The sequence below is a fragment of the Myodes glareolus genome, chromosome 6 (genome assembly GCF_982192425.1).
Source record: "Myodes glareolus chromosome 6, mMyoGla1.1, whole genome shotgun sequence".
Classification (NCBI taxonomy): Eukaryota; Metazoa; Chordata; class Mammalia; order Rodentia; family Cricetidae; genus Myodes; species Myodes glareolus.
In genome coordinates this window covers 20,724,056-20,744,332 of record NC_142031.1, presented here as the reverse complement: position 1 = coordinate 20,744,332, position 20,277 = coordinate 20,724,056, and the positions used below count along the sequence as shown (strand labels likewise).

Genomic DNA, 20,277 nt, shown 5'->3' with positions numbered 1-20,277 from the left:
AGACCCTGGGCCTGCTGAGAGTGGACAGTGGCAACCAGGATACCTGCCTTGTTTGAGGGGTGGGGAGACAAGGACCCAGTAATGGTGTGTTTGAGTTTATTACTTGAAGTGTGTTGACTGCCTGTTGGGCCCTACACTGTGGATAATAGGGTTCTCCACATCTCTCTACCTACAGGGGCCAAGGGTACTGACCAAGGTACTCCATGTACATGCAGCACAACTAGGCTGGAAAAAGGGCAGGGTGATCTAGACTGTGGAGAACTGAGGTGTGGGTGCGCCTTTACCTAGTTTCTGCAGGCCTGCCTCTGGGCAGCTTTTTGCCTGGGCACCTCTGGCCATCACAGCATGCTCGAGGGTGCTGGGTCTAGAAGAAGCTGAAGGGCGGCGCAGTGCTGAGACATCTGAGAGTCAAAGTGTAGCCAGGATGCAGAAACGCGCTGCCGAGACGGGGTGCCGAGAGGGGCCTCAGAGACCGGGACAAGAGAGCCCCGCGCGGGTTGAGCCAGGGGGCTGGACGAAGATGTCTTGGCAAAAGCCGAGGCTCCGCCCTGAGGCGGGACCTGTGGGGCGGGGCCTCAAGGACTGGTTCGTCCCGCTCTTCCCCGCCCCGCGCCGCGCGCAACCCGGGCTCTGGATTCACCGACGGCGGGTGCACCGATGGACAGATGGCGGCGCAGCGCAGCACCGGGTGAGTACGGGGCCCTGAGTGTCCACGCCGCGCTCCCTCCTGGTCGGTCATCTTCCCTTGACCCCTGACTGCATCTCTCTAGCCCTCCAACCCCCAGCCTTGTCCCTCGGGGTCTCCCAGTATCAGCCCCTACTACACCACCAGATCAGGGAAGACTGGGCCTCTCAGTCTGGCACCACCCCACCTGCAGTCACATACTGCCACACACGCACTCACACTCACGCTAGCAGAAGTTACTGCAAGTTCTGCAGAGGCACAGGCCACCACCACCCAAACCCCTAGTCCAGAATCTCTAACACAGGGGCTATGCAGACACTCTCCTCCCACATTCCTCTGCAAGCTTGTACTTTCACACACACCAGCCTGCCGTTCAGGCATCCCTCAGACATGCAAATGTGTCGTGTTATGCACGTGTGCTTCCAACACCCATAACAAGTTTGGTCCAACACCGGTTGTTGTGGCATGCTTAGCGCCATCCACTGTTTTACACACATCTCCCACACAGGCCTGAGGACACAGAGGGTACCCATACTCAGATGCACAAACAGCATCACAGTCCCTAGCATCTGTGATTCTCCTGGTAAGTGGGAGCCTTAACTTAGTGGTAGAAGGAGGGTGACTGCTGGTGTTATTGTTGGCTCACACTTACTGTGGTCTGGGTGGCTGTGGGGGGCCCAGGAGGGGCTCAGTCTTCAGGGGTGGGCCTAGCTCCTCACAACCCCTTGGTTCTCTTCTCCATCACCCTAGTTTCCTAGGCAACGGTGTCATATCTTCCTCCCCTGCTGTCCTGAGATCTTGCCCATCTGCTTTATGATGATGGGCACTCAGGCCAGTCAGAAGTTGGTCTGAACCAGCGGGTGTCCTGAAACAGTCCAGAGAGACACAAAGGAGTCTGTGGTGTGAGTGAATGTTGCTCAGAGGGCGGTGAACCAGGCCCCCCAGGAGAGGCTGGGTGGCTTTGGCGGCAGCAGAGGGCTCCCCGGGCTTGGCACTGACTGTAGCTGATGCATATTTGAGAAGGAATGACGGGAGCTCTGGGCCTCACCTTCCTGAGGTGCCAAGGGTGGGTGGGGTGCAGGACCCCCAAGAGAAAAGGCAGGATGGGAGGTGTTGCCAAGGGCAGGTACTCCTTGACTTCCCGCCCACCCCACCATCTAATATGTAGAAAGCCTCTGTCTTGAGACACAGACCGGCCAGCCCCAGCCGTGACTGGCTCTGCATGTTTTGCTTGACTCTCAACATGCTATTATTGTTTTTAAAAATTTAATGAGCTGCCAGCATTTACTAACTGGCAGCTTTCACAGAAAAGCCTGGATTTCCATCTTTTCTTGAAAAACACAAGCTCCGGTGACTCAGGATTCATATGCTTTTGTGGCTTGCTTCAACCAGTGCTGATTGCCTGCCGCCCTTAGGGACGGGTCAGGTGAGCCTTTGGGCGCAGTGCCCACCAGGCCTTCCTTATGGGCTCCTGTCTGACCTTTAGGAGCCTGTTTTGGCTGGGACCCTTTGACTGCATGTGAGCCCTTGACGACCTCAAGGGTGGTCCCAGGCTAGGCTCTGCCATGGCAGGAAGCCTGCAGTGAGTCTTCCACCATTCAGGACCTTGGTCACTAGAGGTGGGAGTGTCCAGGGCTCGGGTCTACAGGGGATCCTTGTGATGGGGTAGACAGTTGGTGCTGGTCTGTGGGGGTGATGGCCTGGTGTCCCCACTGGAGGATGTTCAGAGCTCCTGCTAGACCTGAGGTAGGCCTCACATAGCGTTTTTTTCTTCTTAGATCCTGAGAGGCACTCTCTGAGGCCATATTGGTTCTGATTGACACACAGAGAAGGGGAGCTCAGAGAGAGTTCAGCAAGCAAGGCTGAAACAAACAAAGCTCTCTGCCCTTCCAGCATTGAACCCTGAGAAAGGGGACCTTGCCATCGGTGACTCTGGAGCTTCCTGAGTCTCATCTGTGCTGACACACAGTAGGTGCTGACACACAGTAGGTGCCTGACAAATGCTCCTGCATGACTAAGGAGAGGGAACTGCTCCTTAGGATCGTGGTGGATGGAGCTCAGGGGTGAGGTTACACACAGCCTGGCCCACAGGACCCTATCTGATGACTGTGACAGTCCCCTTCGCTGTGACTCCTGTGGTCACCAGGTGGAGATCACAAAGTTTGGGCAAACCCATGGCACTGTTCAGGTGCCTCCCCTCTGCTGGCCTGGCACCTTAGAGTTAGAAGCTAGGCTCTGAACGATTCTTCTTGGTATTCCCCCAGCCGGCCTTGGCGAATGAGATGTCACACAGAGAGGGGACTCGGGATACCAGGCAGACCAAGCTCACGATCCTGCAGGCAGCTGCCGGATGGGTAGCGCAGGGTATGGTGGCCAATATGTTATTCTGAGCTGAAATTTCTGTGGCTTTCCACACTCCTCCTCTGTATGTGGCTGATTTCAGGTATGCCGAGCACCCCTGTGACCTGTGGCTGCCTGTCCATGGCTCATGGAACATGGAGAGGGAGCAGCCACTGGCCTCCCTTAGCAGGTTTCCTGCTAGAGAAGTGGTCTGGAGTCTGACTGCCCCCCCCCGTGCCACCTGGGCTGGTAGGGAAATGGGGAATAACCAAGAAGTATGTGCTTAGAGAGGGGAGAGGGCCAGGGAGACTGGCCTGGTGCCGCTCAGGCTGGCCAGAGCCAACTCCACGGTCTGGGGGCAGAGGATCTCAGCAATAATTCAGGGTTCCTGCTCTTTGGAACCAGTTGCCAGGAAACAGGGAGACAGGCACGTGCATCCCTGGGGAGAACAGGTTTCTAGGCCAGACAAAGCCGTGAAATGGAAGCCCAGAGTGCAGACTGGAGGCCTGCGGCCTGCCCACTCCACACACAAAGGCTGAGGGAGACAGGGCGGGGCTGTGAGGAAGGTACACATAGCTAGTCTGTCCACAGTCATAGGATGCACACATATGGGTCCTGGACTCAAGAGTTCGAGTGGAAAACTTTTCCTGCAATTATTCTAAGAGAAGAACAGCCACCAGTATTCCTAAGTGCAGGAGAATGGACTCTCCAAAGTGCCGTCTTCATTAACTTTGGCCAATATGGGTCAAGGCAAGGGTCTGAGGCGGCTTCTGCCTGTCCCAACCTCAGAATCATTGGGATCAGGATCGGGTTTACCTGCTTGGCACTGTGCCACCTGGGGAGAATGGTGCATCTTTCATGAAGTCATCCGATCCCTGGGACAGACTCTTGGTTCCTCCAAGTTTCTGGAGCCAGACCCACTGGTGCCCACTGAGCTACCACCTTCTGTGCCTGGGTGCCAGGCCCCTCTCCGCTGCAGCCATGAACCAAGCCTTCTGGAAAGCTTACAAGTCCAAAGTGCTGCAGACTCTGGGTGGAGAATCTGAAGAGGACCTGGCAGAGGAGGTGGGTACCGGCCATGTTTTCTAGAACAGAGAGACAGCAAAGCGGGGGAGTATTAAATAAGCTAGGAAGATAGATCCATTTCTGTAAAGACTGTAGGCACATTCGGGGATTACAAATCTCCGCAAATGATGGAGATATTCAAGAACACAAGGAAGGAAAGAGCTGGGGCCAGGAGAGGAGTCGCTGGCTCCAAGGAGCTCATGAACTGCCACAGGATAAAGATTGCTCTGACGAAACTTGGCAGGAGCCACAAAAGTACGTTAACCTCACCACAGCTTTCTAGTGGACAAGGCTAAGCAGAAGTGAGATGGCTTGCCCAGAAAGGTAATGCGCTCCTGCTTGTGGGAGTAGGGAGTGATAGATCTTATGCTATGCGGGCCACAGAAGCGACCTTCCATCAAAGCCATGCTTAGACAACACTTAGTTCTGAGGGGGAGGGCAAAAAGGACTTTGAAACTAGAAGTTTAGATCCAGAAGCTGTGATAAGTAACAGTCACGCCAAGAGATGTGGCCGGGGCAGGACCTAGCCCTGTAGTTGGGAGGTGGATAGGCATATGCCCAGGCAGGCTATGTCCGAGGTTGGGTTGCTATGGATGTGTCTATGGAGACTCTAGTACATGTGAGAGCTGGATTAGTGATTTCTCATGAATATGCATTTTGAGCAGGACTCTGTACCGGTGTGCTTTCGTGTAGGCATTTGCAGGCGTTACACTTGATTGGTAGAGAAATTTTGAATGTTCTGCATAGGCCAGGTCTAGCTAACTGCCTGCAGGATGGATTGTTTAACCACGCGAGTGTCCTCGTGTGGGTGCCTGACAGCACACACATCTGGACACAGCGGGAAAGGTGTAGCCACAAAGAGGCATGCTCCCGTGTCTGTAGCCATGTGCACCGTGTGCCCTTGTCTGAGTTATTAAGAGTGTTTGGGTATGTGTGGGAGTGGCCAGGTTTCTGTGTTCAAGGGTGTCTGCAGAGATTTACCATGCGGGCCCGTGTATGTGAGCAGAGGCAGCATTACAGAATATACGTGGGAGCATTCCCATGTACCCTAGTGGAGATGCAAAGGAGGGTATGTGCGTCCGTTGTACTTAGACCACGGAGTGTGTGTGCGCTGGCTGGCAATGGGTTTCTCTCATGCTGGGTGGGGGGGTTCTTGTGTTCCAGAGGGAGAACCCAGAATTAGTGGAGTCTGAGACACCAGAAGCCCCGGAGGAGGCCCTCAACCCTATGTCACAGCTGGCCCGAAGGGTGAGTTCTCCAGTCTCTCATCCAACCCTGGAGCCTGACAGAGGCTACGGTGAAGCCCGGGGGGGTGGGAGGGGGTTGGTGGGGCATCCATTCTTGACTCTCAGTTCTTCCCTCCCAGGTTCAGGGGGTCGGAGTGAAAGGTTGGCTGACGATGTCATCGCTGTTTAACAAAGAGGACGAGGACAAACTGCTGCCACCAGAGCCCTGTGCTGATCAGTACGTGTGTGGCTTTAGGGCGTGGGCTGGAAGGGTCCTAGGATCTCTTTTCTGCCATGTTCATCACCCATAGGCTCCATCCTCTGTCAGGATACAGCAGGGTTAGATGGGTTCGATCTCCTGGGACTGAGGTAACGGGAACTCCTCGTGGGTGTCTCCTCCCTCTTCCTCAGGACAGGCAGCAGAGAAGGGTGGTATAGATGGTAAACCCTCTCCCTTCAAAGGAGCATAGGTTCCTTCCCCCCCCCCCCCGATTTGCTTGGTGTACGTGGAGGCCTGAGGATCCCAGAGGACCCCAAGACATGCCAGTTTGGAAAGCACTGCTTTAGAAGGTCTTGGATGTTGAGAACAGACCTAGGATTTCCTCTCCAGGGCAGTCAGTCACTGCCTTGCCCTCAGCCCTATGCATGCACAGACCCCTACCCCATCTATTGCTCTTGCCTCAGGGGCTCCTTTCCTCCCCCACCTCCTAGCCTTCTCTGCCTTCTTGCCCGAGGACTTTTCCAGAGGCAAGGCTTCTTCTTCAAACATGAACATCCCTCCTTGACCGCCCTTCCACACTTCGGTACCACGTCTTCTTCACAAAGCGTCTGTGCCCGGATTTCCTCCACTTTCTCCCGCGTGCCAAATTCCTCTTTCCCTTAATCCTAAACCTAACCACTTTGCTCATTTGGTTCTCCCCGCCTCCCCCTCCCCGGGTGGGTTCCCTCCTATGGGGACCAAAGGAGCCCACCCCTACTCTCTCCCCTGCCCCTCCCCTCTTAGAGACCCTCCCTGGCTTTCCGAACCTGCCTTGTCCCTGTTAGTCTATTTTCTCTGCACCAGAGTTCCTTCTCCAGACTCCCGACTGCTCCACCCAACTCGGGGATCCCGGTTTCCCTCTGCCCAACCCTCTCACCACCTCTCCAGACCCTGTCCCACTTCACCTTTTTTCCCCCAGAGCCTCTGAACCCTCCCTTTGATTGCAGGCCCTGGTCTTGCCCCGACTTTCCTGATCGCACTTCTTGTCCTTTCTCCTGCTCACTGGCCCATTCCGGGACCCCGGGCCAGCCCGCTGACCCCCGTCTCTCTTGCAGCCCGCTGGCGGCGCCCCCCTCCTCGCAGGCCTCCGCAGCAGAGACAGAGTCGCGCGGGCCGGGATTCTGGGACACCTTCGCCAGCAGATGGCAGCAGCAGCAGCAGCAGGCGGCGTCCATGCTGCGCGGTGTGGAAACCACCGCGGAGCCGGATGCGGAGCCCCAGGACAAGCCTGCCGAGGAGACCACGGAGTGCCCCGAGACGCGGGAGGTGGATCCCGCCGCAGGCTTCAAGTGGGGTTTCCTCACCCACAAACTGGCAGAGATGAGGATGAAGGCCGCGCCCAAGGGCGACTAGCCGGCGCCCGTCCTTCCCTACCTCCCATTAAAAAAAAAAAAACTCCTGGATCGACAGCCAGTGTGACTGTGTAATTTTTTTCCCCCGACAACAGGAAAGGCTACTTTTAGGTGGACGTTCTCAGGCGGGGTCTAGCTAAAGGGTTCCTCGCCTTCTTTCCCGACAGAAATGTCGAGACAATCCAGGTGACAGTATGGGTGGCCTTAGATTTAAGGCACACAACTTTCCAGAAAAGCTCCAAAGGACTTGCTCCACTGCCCTGTCCAGCTTCGTTTCATTCAGCAAACCCTGCAGGTGGCTCAATAGCGTACATAGGTTTCAAAATGTATGAAAATAACTGGAGTAGCGAGGTAGCTCTCTACCAGCGGGTCCCAGACAAAGGTTTGTCGAGGAACAAAATGGGGCTTCTGCTGAGGGGATGAAGCACCCTCGGAATTTAGGAAAGTTTCCTGGAGGAGGTTGGGATCTTCGAAGAAGGCAGAGTTAAGGACGGAAACCTAAGGCAGAGGTGAAGGGTCTTGAACAAAGGCTTTGACTGGACCCTGTGAAGAAAACCTGAGACTTTGTGTGTTCTGGAGGGGAAAAAGGAACTCTGCTGGGAGTGTAGTTTCGTTGTTAGAGGGCTTGTCTAGCTGCGTGAAGCCCTGGGTTTGGTCCCCAATTATCACATGAACTTCAGTGGTAGCTAGCAGGATGAGGCTGGTCTGGAACGCACACACAACGAGAGAGAAAGAGAGAGAGAGAGAGAGAGAGAGAGAGAGAGAGAGAGAGAGAGAGAGAGAGAGAGAGAGAGAGCCAAAGGTGCCCCAATTTTAATGATTTCCATTTTGGACCCTCCAAAAGTCAGCCTTTCTTACCTTGGGACCACGGGGGGGGGGCGGGGCGCGAAGCTCCGGGAATCTTGGGTAACTTAAGCAAGCTACAGTTTATATTCCAGGCACATTTGCACGAGCATTACAACTACTCCAGAACCCTACCATCCACCTCCTTTAATAACCCAGAACTGCGGAGTGTTTGGCCAAGGTCACACTCAGCCTGGAACCCACACTCAAAACCCACCCACTCAGCCACGCCACCCAGTTCTTCCCTTTCCCCCACCTCTGCCCGCTAAACCAAATTTGCTCCTTTTGCTAAAGATTATTTTAGCTTTATTCAGTAGTTCACTCATCTCCCACCCCACTCCATCGCTGCTCACATTCAGCCTCCAGAGAGGCTAAGTGACCACCCCACCCCTTTCCGCAGTCTGCGCCTGGCCCTTGTGGTCCTGCCTGCTCAGGGTGCAGATGGGGAAACTGAGATCTAGGGAAAGGGTTTATTCACGGACGAGGCGAGCTCTCCGGGAGCCGTCTCCAGTGCCGTAATGCTCACACCTCGGACTCGCGCGGTGGAGCGCGCGCTCGCTGACAGCCATACAACCACTGGATGACGCGAGCGTTGCGTTCCACCACTGACACCGGAGGGCGTCCATCCCGAGCGGACCCCGCAGCCTCCGAACCCCCGCCGCAGCCTCCAGCACAGTCCGGGTGGCCCGCGTCCCCGTCGCTGGATGTCCAATCGCTGGTGTCCCCGGAGCCGGGTGGCGGCGACGTTGCGACCTGCGGGCTGTGCTCGGCGCCCCAGCTCTGCGGGGAGAAGCGCTCGGCGCCCAGCACCTCCACTAGCGCGCGCTCCAGACCGCAATAGTTGAAGAAGCGCTCCTTCTCCGACAGAGGCAGCGAGCACGTGGGACATAGCGCTCTCTTCCCTGTCGCCTCTGGACCATCCGGAGACCCAGCCCAGGCTGCGGGAGCCGCAGGTCTCTCTGTAGGTCCCGGGCTGCTCGGGACAGCATCCCGGGGGGCGCCCAGGAAGAGGCGTCGTACCAGCCCCTGGCCCTTGGCGTTCTCTTTGTTCACCGAAGCCTTGCAGTCCCGCTTCTGGCGGTAGAAGATGAGGGAGTCAGGCCTTGGCTGTCGCCTGCCGCTACCCCGACGGGCAGGCCCAGGCGTCCTGGGCGATGCAGAGGTCCCCAGCTCATTGCAAGGGTGTGGTGTCAGCGGTCCTGGCCCCCCTCGCAGGGCTGGCTCCTGACGACGTACTATCACCTGCTGCGTCTTGACGTACTTGGCTTTGTCGGCCTCCAACCTCTCTACGGCGCTGGGGGTTCGTCCCCTCGACGGTGTGGAGGGAGAGGCCAGCAGCATCTTAGCGGAGTTGGGCAGGTCAGTGCTCCATACACTCTGGGATGCACAATTAGCTGAGGAGCAGCGAACAATTCTCTGGAGGTCCTGGGGCCTGCAGGGAGAGAGGCACTGTCTGGAAGAAGGCAGGCTGTCGCTGCCCTTCTCCTGCAGGCATTCCTGGGTAGAGGATCAGTCAGTCACCCCTCCCCCGTCAACCGGTGCCTTGCCCAGGGAGCAGACGCTAGACCCACCCTTTCCCAATCCTTAAGAGGCATTGGCTAATTCTTTGGCGGGGGGGGGGGCATTTATGCCCCTTTGAGAACGCTCTCATCTGGTCACTGGACCATGAGCATGGGACAAGCAAGCAGGACACTTGGAAAGGAAAATCAGGCGGCCCGAGCTCAGTTCCCGAAATCGGCTTTAACCGGAAAAAATACCTCTTCCCAACAGAGCAACTTCAAGCCCAATACAAGGAGGTTCCGCAGCCACAGGCTGGCTGCAGCCGACCCACCCTTCCCGCCCCCAAGCACCGAGGTCAGGAACATAACCATAGGGTAGGAGTCTCTAGGAACTGCTGCCAGCTTCCTCGCCCAGGTCCAGCAGGGTTATTCAGGAAGGAGAGGGAGGTGGTCCCCAGACCGTACTAGTCTGCTACTGCCAGTCACTGTGTGCCCCAGGCCAAGGGGAGTCCAGAAAAATCTAATGGTAGGCACCATCTCGTTCAACCCCTGCACTTTGATTTCAGAAGCCAGGACAATGGCCAGGAGAGGAAGGTGTTTGTATGGGTCCTTTTGAGAGCTAGGGTGCCCCCTGGGACCCAGATTTCTTGCCTTATTGGGTAGCTCTAGCTGGACCCCGGGTTGTCTGTCAGTTCGTCCCTCCAGCCGCTGTAAAGCCCAGCAGGAACCCCTAGTCTCACTAAGCAGTTCACCCCACTGATTCTGCCTAATAACTTGCATGCTCGGAGATCTGCCCTCTGGGTCCCTGCCCCCTTCCCATCCAGAGACCTCCGACCCTTCTCCACCTCCCTCAGGCTCCAGGAAGAGGGCAAGAGGGACAGTAAATCAACAGCTGACAGTTTCCTTGTCAGCTAACAGAATGGGCCACCCACATGGCCTAACACACCCTCCCCTGTCCTTTACTTCCCCGTTCCCATACAGCTGAAAGAGACTTATTGGTTCTGGGGACTGAAGGGACCTCGGATCTGGAGGCAAAAACAGACTGGGCAAGAATGTGTGAAGAAGGCGGTAGAGCACAGACCCTGGTCTCTCCACCATGCCTATTCATGTTACACTTCCAGTCTGTGGCGAATGTGCTCAGAGTCTGAGCAATGACAGCCTGTGCCCTGCTCTCTTTCCTTGGGGACTATAATGGGGTCAGATTCCAAGGTCCCACAAGGGCACTGAGCTGCTCTGACCTCATGGATGGCCTCTGTCCCCTCCTTCTCTCTTTAGCCTTGAGCAAGGAGGCTATAAAAAGTCCCTAAACACAAGGACCAAAATAGTCCACTGTCCCTTGCCTCATCCCTGTTTTCTAGGCTGGCTTTGATGTTTGACCACAGACGGCCCATGCTGGATTGGTAACCAGTCTTCTCCCTCTGCTCTTTTGCCTACCCTCTCCCAGCCCTTGAGGTAGAAATTCCAACCCTGTCCATTCAGAGGCTTCAACATTTGTGCCTCTGGGTTCAGTAGCTTGGCACTAGCCTCCTTGCTATCAGCCCACGAGTACCCTTCCCTATCCTCATGCCCTTCAACCCGCATCCTCACCTGCCTTCCGCTCCAGATGCACTCACCTCTGGATGGAGACGCTGAGTTGCAGGGGTCCCTCGCTAAGCCCAGACTGAAGAAGGCCAGGGGACAGCAGGGACTAGGGAGTAACTTTGGTGGCAGCCAAGCCTTACTCTCCACAGGAAAAGCGAAGAGCCTCCACCCCCTAGGTTAACCCTTCCGGACCCAGAGCTCAGGCTCAATTAACTCCTTCCTGGCCAGTCTTGGTGCTGGAAGGACCGGTGAACAATGTCCAGCAACTTTACGGATAGTTAGATAAGCTCCATTAGGTTCCGTGGCTGCCACGGAGGCACCAGAGGCACCATAAACTTGGGCTGAAGTACCGTGGCCCCAAACAAGACCTTCTGCTCCCCAGGCTCCCTCTGAAGTCTCAATGCTCTGATGCTCTGATGTAGAACGGAGGGCAGAATAGGGTGCTATGCCATTTGCTTTTTCCCCTCTGGCAGGTAGAGGCCTGTTTTAACCCTGGTACTGGAGTGTGGCAAGCCTGCTCTTCCTAGAGGTGAGCCTGGGGCATCTGCCTCCTAAAGGTGGGTGCAGTGGTGCTGCAGGTGTGTGGAGAGCCTGTCTCAGCAAGATTCAGCCAGCTTAAGGATTGAGCAAGAGCTCCGTGGTCCAGCCCTGAGGATGGTGAAGGGAGTTAACTGGGAGGGTGTGAAGAAAGCAGCTTTCCAGATCTAAGTCTCCATCCTTTGGCCTCCCACCTGGGGATCCCTAGTGGCCCAGCAGAGACACTATTCATCTCAAGGGGAAGCCCTAGCCATAAAGGAGCCACACCCTTCTCAGTAGGCAAACTCCTTAGCACTAGAGTTCAAAGGCCAAGGCTTGGCTCTGTCTTTGCTTTTCTCCCAGTTGTGCCCACCTCCTACCAGCCCAACCACTTAGCATAAACCCCCTCCCTCCCTGCTAACACTTTAATGTTGGCAAGGCACATTTCCTTTTAGGTTCTTGATCACCCTTGAGTCCCCTTCCATGGAAACTAGATGGGGTTCAGTAGGAATAACAATGCCACTTCATGGGGAAGGAAATGAGTAAAGTCAGTCGGAGGGACACATGCAGACCCCCAAATCCTCTCTTTCCATTGCCCCCACTGTCTCTCTGGCAAGATCGAGGGTTCTTTCGAGAACCCAAGGCTCATTACCTGCCAAGAAGATTCTATTACCATACTTAGGCCTGCTATGGGGTGGGAAGACTCTGGGACACACATACCTTGGTGGTAAATGGAGCTAGCTAGAAGAGAGGAATGGAAGAGGCTCCTCTGGCTTCCTACCGGGGAGCCTTCCAGAAGAAGCCTGGAAAAGCCCTTACTGCGGGAGTCCTACACTCTCAACAGGTGAACCCTTCATTATCCAGAGTTCAAAGGTCAGTTCATGGACCTGGTCCCCACCCCCACCCCTGGCCCCTGACCTCCTGTGGGACCCTGGATTCCCGTCCACTGTTATGAAGGGGGAGAGGGGGTGTTTATTTTTGTCCATAACAACAGAATTGTGTGGTTACAGCATTTGACAAAATGCTCTCCAGCACGCTGTCACAACTCAGCTCAAGGACAGTCTTTGGGACTAGGTTTCATCACTTTTCCCACGGAGAGCTCAAGATACTGAGGCTCAAGCTAGTGAAATGACTTATCCAGAGTCACACCATGAGGGATATTAGCTGTTTGCTTTGTTTTGCGACAGGGTTTCAGGTAGCCCAGGCTAACCTCGAACTTCTGATCCTCCTAGAATGCTAGAATCACCGGCACGAGCAATCATGCCTGATTTTGTGCAGTCCAATGCTGGGGGTGGAACCCAGGCGCTGTGTATGCTAAACAAGCCCTCCACTGACCCGAGCTACACTTTCACCCCAACAGATGACTTTTATTGAGAAAGTTATATGTGCTAAGGGCCGTTCTTGCTACTTTACACCCTGAGTCATAGATTTAATCCAGTGAAATGGTCCCTTCTAGTTTTGTTGATGCAGGTGGGGTACAGGCCAGTGCTCTGTGGCCTGGGCATGAAAGGGTTAAGAAGGGGAGAGGCGGGGTGGGGGCCCAGCTGGGATGCTGTCAATGGCAGGAAACCTGGCCTGCCAGGGAGAGGATGGGGCCTAGTGTCTCACTGAGGCCACCCCCATCCCTTTGCTCTTAAAGGAGCATCCGGGTTAGGTGGAGGGACTGGCGGGGGCGGGAGGGGGGTGTCCCTTCACAGCTGTGTTCTGGGGATCAAGGACTACAGTAAGAAGGGAAACTCAGGGGGATAACATGGGGGTCATCCTGATTGGATATCTTGTTTTCCATACTTCTGAACCTAACCTGGCTCCCCTTTGGTACTCAGTCAGAGAGCAGAGACTCAGGGGGCCTTAGTCATTGAGTAATGCCACAGCTATGTTCTTGGGGGGGGGGGTTCAGTTAGGGGAGGTGAGGGTCTGAGAATCAGAAGTGTCAGTGCCCCATGTCAGAATGCCAGTGGACAAAGTGTCCGGGACAGTCCCAGGAGCACACAGCCTGAGCAGGAGCGCATAGGAGAGGGCCAATGGGTGGACCCTAGGTGAGGGATCCTGAAAGAGCTAGAAGAAAAAAGTGGAAGGATGGGAGGTCATATATTTTCCTGTCTGCAGAGGATGGGGGCCCACAGCCCTCTGTCCGGCTGCTCTCAGTTCTCAGGGCACTCAACAGGGCCAGAGCCTCTCTCTGGTCATGGGTCCCCAGGGAGATCTTTAAAGTGGCTCCTTCCGGCCCTAGCCAAGACCCGGGGAGTGGGAGGCCAAGTCTGAGGGCTGTTTCCTTCCTCTATCCGACTTCAGACCTCATTCCCAGAACACCTGAGCTGGGAATGGGCCTGAGTCAGAAGCAGCTCCTTTCAGGAGAGGGTTGCCGGGCAGACTGGGAATAATTCTGGTCAGTGTCGGGAATAGTGAGACAGGGCCCCAGAAGCCTTCAGATCTGGCTTCGGACCTCACGCCTGCATTGTCATCAGTGAGATTCTAGGTCCGCTTCCCCCCAGCTGACCCCAGGCCCCAGGCCATAGCCATCTACACATTAGCCCTCTCTTGACTCCAATCCTGACTCTCCACTCTATCTACTTGGCCTCCGATGAAACCTAACCTCTCTGGGTAGCCCTTCTTGTCAAATGCAGATGACAACCCGGGAATGGTGGTTGGATCTGACCTCTCCTTGGGCTTTCCAGCAGCTGCCCTCAGACTCCGACCTGTGGCCTAAGTCTTTCCTCCTTGCCCCCCCCCCCCCACAATCTCATTCTCAGCTGCTGGCCACCGATCATTGGGGACACTTTCCCTGTGCTGTGAGGTCAGCAGACGGAGGTCACATACTCTTAAGAGACTCATCAGGAGGGTGGAAGCAGAGGTGGGGCAAGGGGACCACAGAAAGAGATGGACCAGCTCTGCCTCAAGGAGAATGAATAAAGCAGATGACCGGGGGTGGGGCAGGGGCGATTTGTTCTGCCTGGATGGGGTGGGGAGCTTCAAAGAGGGGATTTGAGCAGAGCCTGGAGGGTATCATTGTTTGGGCTGGGGGTGAAAGAGCCCTGAGAACCTCAGGTCAGAGGTCAGCAGGAGCTGGGGTCTCAGGGAGGGCAAGAGGCTTAGAGAGAAGTGGGGTACCCAGAATGTGGTGCTGAGAGCGGGCCAGGTTTGCACCCAGGCGGGGACGCTGACCTGGAAGGAGGCCCCTGATGCGCTGGTGGCCTCCCCCAGTTCCTGCGAGCAGGGCCAAAACTCCTCTCTAATTTGTGGCTTTCCATTTGGGGAAAGAATCTTAGCCACAACAATAGCTTGGCCCTGGCGGCTGGCTGCCCCTCAGAGGGGTGTGGCTCCGAGCAGAGCCTGGCCCCCAGCACCACGGGACATGACCCACAGCAGGGGTAGTATGGAGGGAGATGCCACAGAACATTTGTTCTTCTGAGAGCCTACACAGCTAGGGAGCAGTGTATATAAGGAAGATCAGATAAGATATGTGTCGTCTTAGTGCCCGTCACCTAGTCAGCGCAGCAAACCCAGCTACAACGGATGAATGTGTCTGGTGCTGGGTACTGTGCGAAGTGCTTTTCTGTGTGCTCAGTGTCTCCCTTACTTTGTACGTAAAGTAGGAATTACTATTATTATCCTAACCTTCTTTGTGTCTGTTCCTCGTCCTATCCCCGTACCCTGTACCCCCACCCTCTGCCCACTCTCCCCGTGTCCAACTGTCCCTGTTCGTTGGTGTCTGTGCCCTCCATGTACCCTGTCCCCCGTCCTCGTTCCTCCCCATTTTAGTTGTAATACCTCATTGCTGCAGCAAAGTATCTTACAAAATCGACTTAAGGAAAAAAGGTTTGTTTTCCCCCATGGCAGGAAAGGCCTGGCAGCGAGGAGGAAGCAGCTGATCACATTGCAACTGCAGGCAGGAAGCAGAGAGAGATGAAAGCATCTGCTCAGGGCCCCCTTTCTCCTCTTTATTTAGTCCAGGACCCCAACCTGTGAAATGATGCTACCCACAGTTAAAGAGTTTCCCAGCCTCATTAACTTAGTAGAGACAACCCCTCATTGGCGAGCCCAGGGGTTGGTTTCCTAGGTGACTCTGGATCCTATCAAGTTGACAGTATTAACAACAGTTTGTTGTTTGTTTATATATCTATGTGTGTCTGCGGCACTGCCTGCCTCTAGGACTCTTGGGGAGAGGAAGGAGTTCAGAACCAGCCTTTCTCTTACTGAGTGTCGTTATCACTTCACCAGCCAGATGCCTCCTCTCTCCTGAGTGGTACTTAGATGCAGCAGTGTTTTTGAAGGACGTTGAGTGACAGGAGACTATGAAGCTGCCTTTGTTTCTGAAGCTGTTCAGGCCACAGCGTTGATGGTAGTTTTTTCTTTAGCTTTGATACAAGGTCTCACTATGTCATCTGGCTGGCCTGGAACTTGCCATGTAGACTAGGCTGACTTCAAACACAAATGTAGTAATGAGGAGTGGCGGGCTCCTTGTTCCATCCTGCCCAGCTAGCGTCCACCCGAAATAACAACACGCAAATTGTATTCATTTAAACACTGCCTGGTCCATTATTTCTAGCCTCATATTGGCTAACTTTCACATCTTAATTAACCCATTTCTAATAATCTATATGTCACCATGAGCTCGTGGCTTACTGGAAAAGATTCAGCATGTCTGACCTGCAGCTTCATGTAGGCTCTCTGTCCCTTCCTCCTTTTCTCCCAGCATTCTGTTCTGTCTACTCCGCCTATCTAAGCTGCTGTCCTATCAAAAGGCCAAGGCAGTTTCTTTATTTGACCAATGAAAGTAACACATAAACAGAAGGCCCTCCTACTCCACACAAAGATCCTCCTGCTTCTGCCTCTCAAGTGCTAAGATTAAAGGAGTTAGGCACTGTGCCTGACCTATTTTGAGACAGGGTCTGAAGTATCCCAGATGGGCCTGGAACAGTTTACATAGCCAAGGATGACTTTGAACTTCCGATTCTACCTCCTGAGTGCAGGGACTAGAGATATGTGCTACCATCCCCAGTTTTATGGAATGCTAGAGATCGAAACAAGGGCCTCCTGCTGGAAGGTCTCTGTACCTTGGTATCCGGTCTCTCCCAATCAGGTCAGGTCAGGTCAATTTAATAAATCCAGGTTTAATCTGAGCAAAATATTTCTGGGTGGTTCCAGCTCTGACTGTGCTGAAACTCGATTTGTAGACCAGGCTGACTTTGAACTCACATAGATCCGCCTGCCTCTGCCTCCCAAGTGCTGGGATTAAAGGCGTGCATTGCCACCGCCGCCACCACCACCACTCAGCTAGAGAGCGGAGTCTTGACACCCCATCTTACCAGGCATCTTTGACCTTGGTTATAAGTAGGAATAAGGCCACTGGTACACAGCAAGAGTGAAGAGAATTGTGTGTGAGTCCTGGGTGTTTCTGGTGCCCTGTGCTGATGGTTGGTAACTGCAGACTCTAGCACCAAAAGATGTTCAGCTCTGTGAGAGCAATGAGGGTCTGCATTGTGCCACCCTCGGAGTCACGGAGCCACAGAGGCTTGAAGAATGGGTGAGAAGAGAGATGAGAGGGACTGTCACACTAAGTGGAGGAGGAAGAGGGACAGGGATGGTTGCTGTGGAGATTACTGTGCTGTGGGCTGTGGCGGGTTCGCCCACAATCCTCCTTTTGATCCCCCCAGGAAGAGCCGCAGGGACCCAAAGAGCTTCTCTCTCGGTGCAGAGGGCGGTGTGTGAGCAGCACCGGATCTCAGGGCAGGACTTGCCGTCCACAGTCAGTGCTCTTAGCGGTGCCACCTTCCGAGTCCACCTCAGCTGCAGCTAAGGTCACTTGTGGCCCAGAACAGCCTGGATTTGATGGCGGAAGACAGTGGAGTACAAAGGTCAAGTCACTTGACCATCTCGTCCTGCCCTCAGAGAGACCAGGGTTGTGGCTCATTGGTAAAGCACTTGTCCAGGATGGGCGAGGCACTGGGTTCAGTCTCTAGCACCCAAACAAGCAAACAGAAGAGAGCTGGAGATGAATCTCTGTGCTGTCAACAAGCTAGATGCAAACCGTGCTGTTCCCCTTTGGGGGTTTACAAAGGCCAGAGAGGCTGTCCCTGTCATTCCTATCGCCCATCAGGAGACAGCAAAACCCCCTCCCCCAGATCTTGGTTAACCATACCTGATAAATTGTCACAGTGATAATATTGTTTCCAAAGTCATCCCACCATACCGTGCAAAATCCACAGGTACATTCTTGTACTGGAGTGGGACAAACACTTTAGAGAGTGGTTTGTGCCTGTCCACCAGGGGGCAGGCTGCATCAGGTAGGAAGCTTTTCTGAGCCCTCTTCAACGTCCCTGTACTTTTGGGCCTGCCCACATGGCTGCCCGCACAGACACGCTGGCCACCTGGAAGGACCTGAACGGCTCTCTTCACTGACACAGGTGCTCTGTCATGGCCGTTAGCCAGCGACTGCAGCCATTCCTGCATCAGTTCCCCTCCTGTGAGGTCAGGAAATGACTTTACAGACGTTATTCTCATTTGGTTAGCAAAACAATGTGGAAAAATCACTTATTATTACAGCCACGCCTCAGAGGATTGAGCGGCTGGACTGAAGTCACACAGTAAAGCTGTCGCTGCTGCTGGCACTGGTTACTGGCCACTGACATTGATTAAGCTCCTGTGCTGTTGGTGACAAAACTTTTCCTGGGGAGATGCAGCATACATGCCTACTCATACAGACGGGGACCCCAAGACAGACCAAAGTACAGACACCACCAGAGTCCAGCCTGGTAAGCCAGTGTTTTATGAGGGTCACTTGCAGGAATATGAGTGAGGGGTTACAGGAGCAGAAATGACTCAAAGACAAGCCACCGAAGTCGGGTGGCAGTTCGTAAAAGTTAGGGATCTGGGACACACTGCACAGCCTCCAGGCAGCTCAGCAGGCAGGAGGGTGTCCTTTTCAGGTGCCTGGGTTGATCTAAGCCTTTTCTAGGCAGCTTGGCTGGTTTCTGCTTCTTCCAGACTGCTGGTCAGGTCTCAAGAGTTTTTGCAGCTTGGCTCCTCTGTGAGTGACTCTGAACAGCTTGCCTTGTTTACTCTGGGAGGGAGGGACCTAGTGAACTGGTCAGTTTCAGGAACTTCCGGAAGCTATTTTGAGTTGTTTAAGGAGCTTCCTGGTAAGATGGAATGTTTTAGTCCCTGAAAAAACTGCTACGGTGTATTGCCAAGGTTGATACTGAGGGACCATGATCAGGCAGGGTAGCACACACCTAAATTCCAGCACTTGACAGAAGAAGCATAAGTATCATGAGTTTGCGGTCAGCCTGGATTCTATAGCAAGACACTGAGGTGGTAAGGAGACTTACTTAATTCTATAGTAATTGGGACAGACAGTGAATTACTGAATTTACTTGGAATAAACAGAATACTGAAATATAATTGGGGTTATTAATTGCTCAGTTCAATGCTTCTTTTTTTAATATTTATTTATTTATTATGTATACAATATTCTGTCTGTGTGTATGTCTGCAGGCCAGAAGAGGGCACCAGACCTCATTACAGATGATTGTGAGCCACCATGTGGTTGCTGGGAATTGAACTCAGGACCTTTGGAAGAGCAGGCAATGCTCTTAACCACTGAGCCATCTCTCCAGGCCAGTTCAATGCTTCTATATTCTTTTTATGTTTGTTTGTTTGTTTGTTTGTTTGTTTGAGACAGGATTTCTTTGTGTAGCCCTAGCTGTTCTGGAACTAACTTTATAGACCAGGTTGGCTTTGAACTCACAGATACACACTTGCCCCTACCCTTTGATTAAAGGTGTTGCCACCATTGCCCAGCAAAGCTTTGGTTTTTGCTTGCTTGTTTTTACTTGTTTGTTTTTGTTTTGCTTTGATTTCTAAGACAGGATTTCTCTGTGCAACAACCCTGGCAATTCGAGAATTCACTCTGTAGACCAGGCTGGTCTCAAACTCACAGAGATCTGCCTGCCTCTGCCTCCTGAGTGCTGGGATTAAAGGTGTGCACCACCACCACCTGGCAAGCATTTCTTTAAGTAAAATAATTTTTTTAACAGTAAGTCATAAAGTGCCTTTCACACAGTAGGACTTATTATTTCCAGAGACCATTTTCCTTTTGCTATTTCCATACAACAGCACTGGGCTTTATTTGTCACAGAGTGGAGACAAAGTCTTTGCTTGAGTCTGATAGCAGGGACAGGTGTTTCATTGCATGAGAATTAAGATCAATCAGTGAGTCTAACGACAAAACTTCTGACAGGATCAGATGTGCTTGCATAGAAGACTGAATGTTCCCATGGAGCCAGAACTGGGTGTTAGCCACCATGTGGGTGCTGGGCATTGAACTCAGGACCCCTGGAAGAGCAGTCAGTGCTCCTAACCACTGAGCCATCTCTCCAGCTCCCTAGCTCTAACTTCTTATTGGCTAACTCTTACTATATATATATATATATATATATTAGTTTAACCCATTTCCATTAATCTGTGTATCGCCACGTGACTGTGGCTTACCTGCAAGATTCTAACCAGCGTCCATCTCAGGCAGAAGCTCCATGGCGTCTTTCACTCTGCCCTTCTTTCCAGCATTCGGTTCTGTCTTCTCGGCCTACCTAAGTTCTGCCCTATCAGGCCAAGCAGTTTCTTTATTGATTAACCAATGAAAGCAACACATAAACAGAAGGACCTCCTACACCAGTTTGTAATAATAGCGTTCAAGGACTAGAACTTTCCATTACATTTAAAAATGATCTGCATAGGTACAGTACTTTAAACAAGAGTAGAAACATATATACAGTATGTTATAACAAAAAACCCTTAAATTTGTACCAATATACAAAAATTCATATCATTGTAAAATACTTGAGACTAGTAGTTGCTTTTTAGCAGAGCACACCCTTTTCTTGTTCTCTGCTGAGGATTGAACCCTAGGCCC

General features: G+C 53.4%; 2 protein-coding genes across 3 annotated transcripts; one reads left to right on the top strand and one right to left on the bottom strand.

Moving 5' to 3' along the window:
- Window positions 1–660: 660 nt before the first annotated feature.
- Window positions 661–6,984, top strand: C6H1orf232 (chromosome 6 C1orf232 homolog). The gene is made up of 4 exons (XM_087907036.1): window positions 661–4,090; window positions 5,255–5,338; window positions 5,457–5,554; window positions 6,631–6,984. Exons 1-4 carry the CDS (start codon window positions 3,884–3,886, stop codon window positions 6,926–6,928), a joined length of 687 nt encoding a protein of 228 aa, XP_087763162.1. The 5' UTR covers window positions 661–3,883; the 3' UTR covers window positions 6,929–6,984.
- A 1,069-nt stretch (window positions 6,985–8,053) lies between these two features.
- On the bottom strand, window positions 8,054–10,992 carry Fam110d (family with sequence similarity 110 member D). 2 transcript variants are annotated; one of them, XM_048443116.3, is made up of 2 exons: window positions 10,857–10,992; window positions 8,054–9,202 (listed from the first exon to the last, which is right to left on the bottom strand). In XM_048443116.3, the coding sequence occupies exon 2, from the start codon at window positions 9,109–9,111 to the stop codon at window positions 8,293–8,295; it is 819 nt and encodes a 272-aa protein (XP_048299073.2). In that variant the 5' UTR covers window positions 9,112–9,202; window positions 10,857–10,992; the 3' UTR covers window positions 8,054–8,292. The 2 variants fall into 2 exon arrangements, with proteins under 2 accessions (XP_048299073.2, XP_048299074.2); XM_048443117.3 differs by having other exon boundaries at window positions 10,883–10,990.
- Window positions 10,993–20,277: the final 9,285 nt, after the last annotated feature.

Coding starts and splice junctions, on each gene's coding strand:
- Fam110d (XM_048443116.3), bottom strand. CDS start 9,111: ATGCTGCTGGCCTCTCCCTCCACACCGTCGAGGGGACGAACCCCCAGC.
- C6H1orf232 (XM_087907036.1), top strand. CDS start 3,884: ATGAAGTCATCCGATCCCTGGGACAGACTCTTGGTTCCTCCAAGTTTC. Junction 5,339..5,456: donor TGTCACAGCTGGCCCGAAGG/GTGAGTTCTCCA, acceptor CTTCCCTCCCAG/GTTCAGGGGGTCGGAGTGAA. Junction 5,555..6,630: donor CCAGAGCCCTGTGCTGATCA/GTACGTGTGTGG, acceptor TCTCTCTTGCAG/CCCGCTGGCGGCGCCCCCCT.